The 11508-nt window shown below is 33.0% G+C and overlaps 2 protein-coding genes across 2 annotated transcripts in view; both read left to right on the top strand.

The window, feature by feature from the left end:
- On the top strand, positions 667-8302 carry LOC107639244 (zinc finger protein ZPR1). The gene is made up of 18 exons (XM_021121105.1): positions 667-907; positions 1137-1212; positions 1555-1700; positions 1887-1931; positions 2101-2141; positions 2231-2312; positions 3008-3052; positions 3631-3700; positions 4042-4088; positions 4172-4299; positions 4480-4747; positions 4837-4903; positions 5433-5503; positions 5574-5663; positions 6220-6328; positions 6716-6807; positions 7101-7206; positions 7807-8302. The coding sequence occupies exons 2-18, from the start codon at positions 1152-1154 to the stop codon at positions 7917-7919; spliced, it is 1581 nt and encodes a 526-aa protein (XP_020976764.1). The 5' UTR covers positions 667-907; positions 1137-1151; the 3' UTR covers positions 7920-8302.
- Positions 9564-11508, top strand: part of LOC107639245 (peptidyl-prolyl cis-trans isomerase FKBP17-1, chloroplastic) — a 2498-nt gene continuing 553 nt past the window's right edge. The window contains exons 1-3 of the mRNA XM_016342723.2: positions 9564-10031; positions 10175-10297; positions 10470-10586. Of these exons, the coding sequence (XP_016198209.1) occupies positions 9648-10031; positions 10175-10297; positions 10470-10586 (624 nt within the window). The 5' untranslated portion in view covers positions 9564-9647. The remainder of the gene's footprint in view (positions 10032-10174; positions 10298-10469; positions 10587-11508) is intronic.

Here is an 11508-nt window from a genome sequence, read left to right as displayed (position 1 = left end):
CAAATATCATATATGCCACGCCTGTAGTCATCGTAGCCACTAGATGGACTTAACCATCAGAAACTACACCTACATACATATGCATATATGTTTCTTTATGTGTTTATGTGTAGTTTAATTAAAAGGAAAAGTAGTACTTAACTATTGATAGAAAAACGACGTAAATGGGACGATGAATGTTGTGCAAAAGAAGAAAAATGAGAATTAACAAAAAAAAAGAGTAAGGGCCCGTTTGGAAACTCTAGAAGGAGCTTTTTTTAACTTTTGACTTATGAAAAATAGTAGTATTAATGTCGGGTGCAATTTTCAAAACCAAATTGCAACTTTCTAAGAAGCTATTTTGGAGCTTATAGAGAAGTTAAAAAAAATGACTTCTCTCATAATACTTCTACTTTTCATAGTAAATCTGAACTCCATTTAAGAATTTATTGCAGATAAAAAAAATTTTATATACACAAAATAAAATTTAAATATCTGATACTTACTTAAACAATCTAATGAATAAACCACTAAACTAATCGAGAAGACTTTTATCGCACAAATAGAATGGGCCATTTTAAATAGGTCTGACATTTTGCATCATTACCCGACCCAATTCTAACCATCTCCTCCAACCCGACCCAACTCGAGTAACCTAGGCATTTCTAGTTCCCTCTTTTGGAACTTAACAATACCTCTTTCTTTTCGCTCTCTTGTTTGAAGTTGAAAGAAGCCTCAACGAAACGAAAAGCTCGACGTAACACGCTGCTCTGCGCCTCTCTCTTTATCATTCTCTCACTCACCTTCTCCTATGTCTCAACTCTGAAACTCTCTGCCGGCGGTGAAACTCGTTCCTCCAGCGTTGGCCATCGCTCCTTTGTCTCCTCTCACTGCTCGCAGTAAGCCCCGCCTCAAACTCCTCTTTCAGGTTCAAGTCCCTTCCTGAAGTTCTCCTCTGTTCTCTTACTATCTTGCATTATATATATTTATATAATTAATGTATGAAATTATTAATATATGGATTGTGATTTAATCCTATTAAATAGTTTTTTTTTTTAAAAAATTGTGAATATGTTGTAGTATCCTTTTAGTGTTGTTTATGTGATTAATGGATTGTTAATTGGTGTTTTTGAGGAGGAAAATGTCTTCACTTGGAGGAGGTGTTGCAAGTGATGATGATGATCATGGTCATGGCCTCCAAAATCAACTTTAGATGTCACTTTAATTTAGTAGGTGGTGTTACATATTTTGGATGTCACTAATCTTAGTTTAAGACTATTTCAAAAACTTGTGAATGTATTTTTTATTTTATGGTTTATGATTTATTACTTATATTTTGTGATATTTTGTGTGATTACATGAGATTGGTGATTTTCTATTTATCTTTTCCGTATTTGCCATTATATATTTGTATTACTACATTGGTTATTTTTGCTTGAGTCTGCGTTACTACATTATGTGCCATCATAAGGATTTTTGTGGGACTTGCGTTCAGTGATGCGTTTCTACGTTTATCGTTCCTTCTGTGCATGTATATGAACTCGTTGCTGACAACCTTGGCTTGGATAAATCCAGACATGGAAGGCAGCAGCAGCAATGGTGGTAGCGGGAAACGCGAGGAAATTGTGGACGTTGGATCGGTTGTTGAAGCTGTTACTGCAGAGGAAGGTGATGCTCCCCTCTACAACGTTGAGAGCCTCTGCATGCGTTGCGGTGAAAATGTAATCTCTCTCTCTCTCTCTCTCTCTCCCTCCTTTCATAGCCTTTGATTTTTTTTTTGTTATTTGATTTCTCACTTTCTTTTGTGTGTTGTTTGTTTCTGTGGTTATTGCTGTGTGAGCTGGATTCCACTTTAACAATGTCCGCTTTTAGAGTGAGTTTGATTTCATTTCTGTTGTGTTTCGCAGGGGATTACAAGATTCTTACTCACCTTAATTCCTCACTTCAGAAAGGTATGTGTGCTTTATCCTTATGGAGTTATGGTAATGCTTCAATAATTTCTTTCTTTGCCTTTTAAATAGGAATTTATTGTGTGCTTTAATTAAATGATTAATTTTGAAGCATGAATTGGTGATTATGGTATGTAAGCGTAATGCTTTGTTGCCTTTGACTTTTGTGCAGATTTTGTTGTCAGCTTTTGAGTGTCCTCATTGTGGTGAGAGGTGAGTTGCTCTTCACTATGAACTATGTTTATTGGCTGCAATGTGATTGCTTGCTCTAATTTCATTTGGTGTCTTTGTTTGCCCATTAGGAACAATGAAGTACAGTTTGCTGGTGAAATTCAACCGCGTGGTTGCTGTTACACTCTGCAGATCCCATCTGACAATCCAAAGGTCGTGTTGAATGGAATTATTAGTGTTTGGCTTCCCCTGATTAGAAATTAGTTATATTAGTTTGAACAAACTAATGTTGCCAATGGATGGATTAAAACATAGTATAAACATAATATTCTGTTTAAGGTTTATACAAGATTGACTTGAGTGGATGTGCTCAAGCCTTCCATGTCTCATCACATGGTTTACTAGTGAGGTATCCAACAGTGAGTCTCCACATTGGAATTTCTTTACACTATTGACCAGGTCTAGGATGCAGATTCATTTGCTGTTGTTCATTTATTCAGAATACTTCCGTTTTTAGCCAAATAGACATATGCTTTAGTGAGGGGTCAATTATGTAACAAGTTTGAAGTAAATGACATACTAATGCGAAGGAAAACATAATGAATAGTGGCTCGATAAAAGTTGATATTGGTGTGCTTGTGAAGAAAGGGGAAAGATGTCATATTCTTTAACCCTTAGTGCCTGACCAAAGTATTTAAATGGGAAGACATAGAAATATCTTTGGAAGTAGAATTGTTAACATTTGTTCAAAATGTTAATTTTATGGACATTACTTATGTTTTTGCACCCTTATTTTAGGTTTGGGGATTTTTGATGACTAGATTTCATATGAGCTCCTAAACACATTGCACACTCATCTTTTTTCTCCTTTTTAAAATGGTCTTTGCTGCCTGTGTCATTTGATGCAGATGCTTGACAGACAAGTGGTAAAATCAGAATCTGCTACCATTAAGGTACTTAAGCTGATGATGCTTATCTTTCTGTACTTTTCTAAACTTTGTTTACATTCTCCGATTCTTTCAGTCCCTATTATATTTGTATAAACTATGAACACTTTGGCTTATTGGCATTGTGATTCATTTCAAGTCTTGACATGCTGTTGCTGCTCATCGGTGGCATCTTTGTCCTTGGCATTGACATTGCTATATCTAAAAGTTNNAATTAAAAAAGACCTGACTATGAAATTTGGTATTTGGTAGAGCTGGCATGGATTGTTTCATGTGCTTGACCTTACATTGTAGGTTAATGCTTGATTGTTGTGACTTTTACTTTATTGGTCTTGCTGTGTGTGCATATTTTGTTGTGATATTTATGACTACTGCTTGGTTCGTGAACTGTCTGTATTAGCAGTATATTTGCCAAGGGTCTTAGTTAGAGGATCCTGTATTATATTTGTTTATGCACCATTTTAATTAGTGATTCTTGGTGAATATAAAATTGTGAATAAGTAATGTGGTTCTGTTTTCTGATGTTTTGAATTGTTTGTACAATTCATGATAGACACACCACTTATATGTATGTGATTATGCAGATTCCAGAGTTGGATTTTGAGATTCCACCAGAGGCTCAGCGTGGTAGTCTTTCAACGGTACTTTTGATACATATTTTTATTTATTCTTTTCTAATTTTGAAGATTGAATGATTGATGATGTCTTTTTTTTTTCTTTTATTTCATTTTTTTGCTTGTCTGACATTTCATTTTTCAGTGAATATGGCCTTCTTTTTGACATGCATATCCGGCTTTAGTGTTTTATGCAATTGAATAATTGATTTTGGCCAAAGTTATTCACTTATGCAAAACCGTTTTAGGAATTGACCTTCAATTGATCTAGCTGAGTTATAATGAACAAATGAACATGTTTATGTTTTCTTTAATTCGGTCGGTCAAAACATAATTCCATAAGCAAAAATACTACCCATTATCCATTCGTTGATNNNNTACTAATGCGAGCTGCTGATGAGCTTCAGGCCCTTCAAGAGGAGCGCAGGGTACAAATTTTTTTCTGCTTTTTATTCATTTTTTGATGTGACATTTGGCATTCAGTAACTTAATATAAGATTTTGTCTTATAGAAAGTGTCTCCAGAGACAGCTGAAGCCATTGATCAGTTCTTGGTGAAATTGCGAGCCTGTGCTACTGGAGAGTCAGCCTTCACATTTATTCTTGATGATCCTGCTGGAAACAGCTTTGTTGAAAATCCGTAAGTGATTGCAAATTGTTGTATTACATTAGTTCTCTCCATATTATTTCACATCGTATCATATATCTTTATTGTATACCACTTTGAACTGTATTTGTTATTTAGACAGCTTGGTGCCTCTATTTAGTGCTTCCTTTACATCAGTTGAACGCATTGGCTACCTCTGTTTACTCTGAACAGGTTTGCACCATCATCTGATCCATCATTGACCATCAAGTTTTATGACCGAACCCCTGAGCAACAAGCATTGTTGGGATATCTTGTTGATTCTACACAGATTGAAGGAACTCGCAATGAAGCACAAGCAGGGGGAAATGCTGTGGTTACTGATCAAGTGAGGGGAGAGCCACATGGATCTGTAGGGGCAACTGCTGGTCATCGAGCCATTGCACAGAGTAGTAGTTCAGAAATTGCGGAAGCCTTATTTCGATACACTGCACCGGAAGAGGTATGAATGCTGAACTTTGTATTGTTGAAAACCTGGGTTGGGTCTCTTCTTTATTTTGTTGTGAGTGACATGTTGCTTGTGAACGACAGGTGATGACTTTCCCTTCAACTTGTGGTGCTTGTGCCACTAAGTGTGAGACTAGAATGTTTGTCACCAGTATCCTTTTACTACTTTTATACCACTTTCTGTATGTTTTTTTGTGTTTTTAAATTTGTTAGAAGGATTGTCCATTTTACCATCAACGGAAATCATGGTTTAAAACTTTGAACTGTTTGATTTGAAGGATTAATACTTTAGTAATGAAATCCAAAATTATATAAGGCTGGTTTGCCTTAATAATTTACATGCTTATGCTTTCCTTTGTTCCTAGCTGAGTCCATGGTGTATTTTTCAGTTGAAATTTTATCTCATATATTTTGATAGCTAAATACCACAAATTAAACACCCTCATAGTTTAACCTTAGTTTTGGATTCAGGCTAGCTACCCAAGATTAATTTCGAGATTGGTGATAAAAAAAAATTACAAACTGATGTCTATAGGGTGACATGTATGCCAAGAGCTTCATTTGAATGCTTTGGTAACAGTGACTCACTTTTCAAAAACTCTGCAATATTGGCAGAACATGTGTGAGCAATTTGCCTCATTACTTTATCTATACATTTTGTTAAGCTTAACAATTCACAGATATTCCATACTTTCAAGAAGTAATCGTAATGGCATCCACATGTGACTCTTGTGGCTACCGCAACTCCGAGGTATGTTCTGATTTCTCGAGTGTAGATGTCTCTCTTGAGAGCCGAGATAATTATTTATTTCATCATGCAGTTAAAACCAGGTGGACGAATTTCTGAAAAAGGCAAAAGAATTTCACTTCATGTGAAAAATGTTAACGACTTAAATCGTGATGTAATCAAGGTATGTGAGCACCTTTATAATAGCAACACATGCAGTTGGGTAGTTTGAGTTTGAATAATTAGATATTCAAATATGAATATGGTAGTAAATCTTTGCTTTCAGTAAAGAGAAACCAGCTCCCTGGATTCTTTTGAAGTTTTGCTTTCAAAAATTGTAAATCTGTCTATTTTATTTAATTTATGATTTGTTATTAATTTATTATGATACTTCAATGAAACTATAATTGCTATGAGCAGACTGAATCATAAGTTTTGTATTTCCGAAGCTTCAAATTGATGGTTTTGTTAAGAGCTTTTGTCACAAATGGCTTTCCTGCTATCAATGTATCCTGTTTTCAACTTTGTTAACTGCTTTTATGATACTTATGTAGATAAACCTGTAAGAAAAATGTAGTACCTTTACATATGAATTCTTCATTCTTTTGCACGCTTATCTATTGTCAACTGTTGATTTTCTGTGGTATGAGTCCTAAAAATATAATTGTCCCTCAATAATTGTTACATATTTATATATTATTTTAAGGCATTATTAACCTTGTCTTATCTTCTTTTTTTAGTCTGATACTGCAAGTGTAAAAATTCCTGAACTTGAATTGGAATTGGCAAGTGGCACCCTTGGGGGTTTGGTTTCAACTGTTGAAGGTTTGATTACAAAAATTAACGAAAGTAAGTGCGCTCTTTCTGTCACATCACCCCACACATTTGCATGCACACATAATAACAGGACAACCTATCCTCTCATGATAGGATCTTTGTAGTGTTCATATTTGTGCATGAAAAGGAAAAGACAAATGGTATTGTGCATAGATTTAGTTGAGCTTCAAATGTACAAAGTAATCAAATTTCAACCACCTCTAACATGAATATTCTTTCCAATATGAATAATCTGCATCAAGTATGTTGGAACAGGCTTCTAAATGTTAAATGTTAATGTGTTGGAAAAATTGAATTTAAGTTGTTTTCCTTTCATCCATAAGTTTATTTTCCTTGCTCTACTTTATCATTTATATATGTAATATTCATTATGCTGGCTTTAATCCTGTACATTTGCAGGCCTTCAGAGGGTCCATGGATTTACTTTCGGTGATAGTTTGGATGAAAATAGAAAAAGCAAGTGGCTAGATTTTAAAGAAAAGCTAGACAAGGTAGAGCGTCTTCTTTATGAAATAGGAATAATTTAAATAGGAATAATTTTCTCGTAGCATATATTCTCGCAGAGTAACAGTTGCTTTCCTCATTCCTCTCATGGTGGAGCACAAAACTTGCTATTTTCTGTTCCCAGGGAACAAGCATTCTACTTTTGACCTCCAACAGAGTTCAGATGCTTTCTAAAATATCAGTGCTTAATAAGCAGTTGCTGTCATACAATCAGTAGATTCCTATCCTTGAAGGACTTTTACCTAATGGCATCTTTTTATTTATATTTTTGTGTGTGCAGCTTCTTAGCTTGGAAAAACCTTGGACTTTAATTCTTGATGATGCATTAGCCAATTCCTTTATAGCACCTGCAACTGATGATTTAAAAGACGACAATCAATTAACGTGTAAGTGTTTCTTCAACAGTCTTAGACATAAAGACATGCTTAATGAAGTTCAAATTTCCCTAGTTTGAAATTAAAATCTGAATACATATTTTGTCTTTGGTCCTAGCCATTGCCCAACATGCATCAGCGTATTCTGCTTCATATGGTCAAGTTACTGAGATGATAATAATATGCTATTATTTGCATTAAAGTGGACTGAATTCAAGACCAAACCAATAAATAAAAATTTATGCTCTTGGTTTAATCACCTTATGCTGCTTGCTTATGTAGTGGTACAGTTGTAACCTTCAGATTTCAATATGCTTGACCAATGAATCATGTCATTTCAATATACTCTTTTCTAGAACATGCCAATAATAATGTTCTCGAATCTCGAATGATAATTCTTGCATTTGACAGTTGACACTCCTATTTGAACTGTGTACTGATGGACGATATTTCTGTGCCCTTTATGGATGTGGATAATGGCAAAGATGATGATGATGTGTATTTATTGATTATTGGTTGCTTGTATTCATTTGGTTGAATCGTTCTTCATCTTAATATATTCTTGTGTCATGTTTTTCTGTTGTGGCAATTTCATTGCTCTGGTTGCTGCAGTTGAGGAGTATGAGAGGTCATGGGAGCAAAATGAAGAATTAGGCTTGAATGATATGGATACTTCTGCTGCCGATGTTGCTTACGAATCAGCAAATAATACTAAAGTTGAATGAACACTGTAAACCGCCTCCTCTCCTCTCATCCTGGTGGCTGCCGGAACCACCCTAATTAATTGAAGAGAAGATGGAAGAATTGTTGTGCCAGATGAAGGAAACCAAAAAAGGAAGAAAAATTGGTTCTTTGATCCTCATGTACTAGCGCTTTATTATTATTATTATTATTATTATTATTTTAAAATGCATGCAATCTTGCTGTTTTTCATACTTTTGATATGTTTTATGAGAGATGTAATCTTTATATAAATTTGGTAAGCATTTCTGGTGTTTGTTTTAAGAGTTTAATTTTGATGCAGTGACAGTGTAAAATATTTTAGGGTCATGTAATTAAATCTAGTTTTTTGGATGATTATTCAATGTAAAAAGTTTTTTTTTGTTGAGATGACGTTATATAATTAGATATACATGTAAAATTATTTTACATCTGTATATCAATTAAATTTTTGTTTCAATTTGGGGCTCTTCATACTTTTTAAAGAGCAACAAGAGTGGAATGTGAAAGCATTGTGCACTGAAGTTTTGCATCGTCATCGCATCATTTTGGGAGATGAGTTTGGCAAATTGCAAACCATGAACATTAGGCGAACATGTTATACTTGGATTTAATGGACCATCCACTGCCTTTTGTTTTTTGTTAATAGTCAATGATTTAGTGATTTCATTTTTGGGATTGTTTTGACCATTAATTTTTTTTTTTAATGGAAGACATGATTATTTTTGTAAAATACAATGAGTATTTGTCATTAAAATATGAAGTATTATTTGCTGGATATAATTAGGGTAAATAATTGGAAATTTTTTTTAAAAGATTATTAAATAAATTTAATTATTAAAAAGAATTTTTAATATTAAAATTATTTAGATGGAATTTTGCCATTTTACATCCACAGCCGATAGTGAGTGATGGTGGAAATTATTTTTGATATTGAAGTGAAAATTGTGTTTTTTAGAATTATGGATTACAAGGGTATTATTAAATGTGGAACTTTTTTATTTAAAATGTGGAAATCGGTTAATAGTCAATGATTTAGTGATTTCATTTTTGGGATTGTTTTGACCATTAATTTTTTTTTTAATGGAAGACATGATTATTTTTGTAAAATACAATGAGTATTTGTCATTAAAATATGAAGTATTATTTGCTGGATATAATTAGGGTAAATAATTTGAAATTTTTTTTAAAAGATTATTAAATAAATTTAATTATTAAAAAGAATTTTTAATATTAAAATTATTTAGATGGAATTTTGCCATTTTACATCCACAGCCGATAGTGAGTGATGGTGGAAATTATTTTTGATATTGAAGTGAAAATTGTGTTTTTTAGAATTATGGATTACAAGGGTATTATTAAATGTGGAACTTTTTTATTTAAAATGTGGAAATCGGATCTTCCGATTTTTTTTGAAAAAAAAATTGAACCATTCGATTTGTTAGGAACAAAAATCGGATCTTCCGATTTATGAATTTTTTTTTAAAAAATCACAACAAACAAATCCAACTCCGATTTGATATTAAAAAAATTTTAAAAATCAACTTACAAAGTAATCACCGATTACTGATTCTCATATCAAAATAAAAATACATGCACCACAGATAGAATTAAATTGCACATATTTATCCTCCATAATAAAAAATTTTAGGCGAGTGATGGCTGTTGCAAACCTCTGTTAAATGAAACAACACGTTGGGACTTGGGAGTTGGGAATAATGTCGTATTTTTGAATGGTATTGGTAAGGAAAAAAAAAATGATAATAGAACGGTGTTACTCTGCAAGTGCAACATGTGCTAGTTTCTCTCCACCTTACATTATTAGAGATAACAACTTTAAACACCAACCATGTAACAAGTTTACTCTATGTTCAGCAACATCTTCATCTACATCTACTACCATATCTATAACTAAAAGAAGATCTTTATATGTGTCTCTCATCTGCACCACTTTATCTTCATTCATATTCTCACTTGCTCCTGCTTCATCCTCTTCTCTCTCTCCTTCCTCCAAGTTCCCCATATCAGAATTCTATGAGCTCCCCAATTCCAGTGGACTTAAGGTCTTAGACCTCCTTCTTGGTTCCGGTGATGAAGTTCCTTCTGACGGAGACAAGGTACCTTTATCCTTTACACACCTTCAAAGTAACATGAATTTTGAGTTCTGAGATGGATGTTATTGTTATAAGAGATAAATACTTTTTTTTCTAAAGTATATGATTATTCTATGTAAATAAATATGGTATTGTTATTGTTGAAGGTTGCAATACATTACTATGGTAGACTAGCAGCAAAACAAGGGTGGCGCTTTGATTCAACCTATGACCATAAAGATGAGAATGGTGATCCTAATCCCTTTGTCTTTGTTCTTGGGAGTGGCAAGGTAAACCCTATTATTACCACAAGTGGGAGTAGTTATTATAGAAATTAGTGTTAATAAACAGTGTAATGATTTTAATCACTTGTTATGTGAAAATTAAAGGTGATAATAAGAAAAAACAATACTGTCTATGTTAGGATAAGGTGAATAATGGGTTGAATTTAATTTGTGACAGGTTATAGATGGAATTGAGATGGCAGTGAGATCAATGAAAGTAGGTGGTATCCGAAGAGTCATCATACCTCCATCCCTTGGATATCAAAGCACATCACAGGAACCACTTCCACCCAATGTATGCTACTTTTTAATTCTTCTTTACACTTACATCATCATATGTTACATTAGATTCATTTTTTTCTAGCTATATTCTTCCTCCTAGAATATGCATATGTATAATTAGATGGCCTAGTAGTAATTTTTTATTTTTTATTTTTTTAGTGGTGTTTGTGCTTGTTTATTGTTATATTGTATCTGCATAGACAGCTTGTTTGGGTTTTTTATTTTTATTTTTATTTTTAGTATACACTAAGCTCCTTGATAGATAAGTGATGCTTAAGCCATTTTGGTAACTGTCACATAAGTCACTACACAACATGAGGACACACTTATAAATAGATAATCAAACCCATGTGTACTAAGTACCAAAATGTCAAAATTTAAATAATAATAATAATAGAAAAAAAAAAACCAGAAAAAAGGGAAAGTAGACTCATTCATAGGAACTTGCTTATCTTACACACAACTTGTGGATTTGCTAAAGCATGTTCTAGTCTTGTGACTGCTTTTCTCAACACTGCAAAGGTGCACATGTTAAATGTTTGCCCTTTTTTGTTACAACTTAGCACTATTGATATTAAATTATCAAATCAATCACTTCGTTAAAAATAGGGACATTTTGTTAAGACGTCGTGTTCATGTGTTGTACATCTTTTAGACACAATACTCATGGATATTTTTTTGATACGTGTGTTTTCTGTGTTTAACCGTATCTTAATAAAAAAATAAAAAATTCTTTTTCGAACACGTTTAGACACACTTAAATATTATTATGTGTTAGCGTGTTCAATCTTATTTTTAACATGTATTCTTGATACGAGTTTAAAAATAGTGTATATTGTTATTTATTAAAATAAAAAAATATTTTAAATATTTTATATAATTAAAAAAGACATTAAAAATAATTTAAAAAATATTTATATTTTATATATACATTG

This window comes from Arachis ipaensis, chromosome B04 (genome assembly GCF_000816755.2).
Source record: "Arachis ipaensis cultivar K30076 chromosome B04, Araip1.1, whole genome shotgun sequence".
NCBI classification, from domain to species: Eukaryota; Viridiplantae; Streptophyta; class Magnoliopsida; order Fabales; family Fabaceae; genus Arachis; species Arachis ipaensis.
The sequence above is the reverse complement of the archived record's forward strand: the minus strand, read 5'-3'. Positions and strand labels throughout refer to the sequence as shown.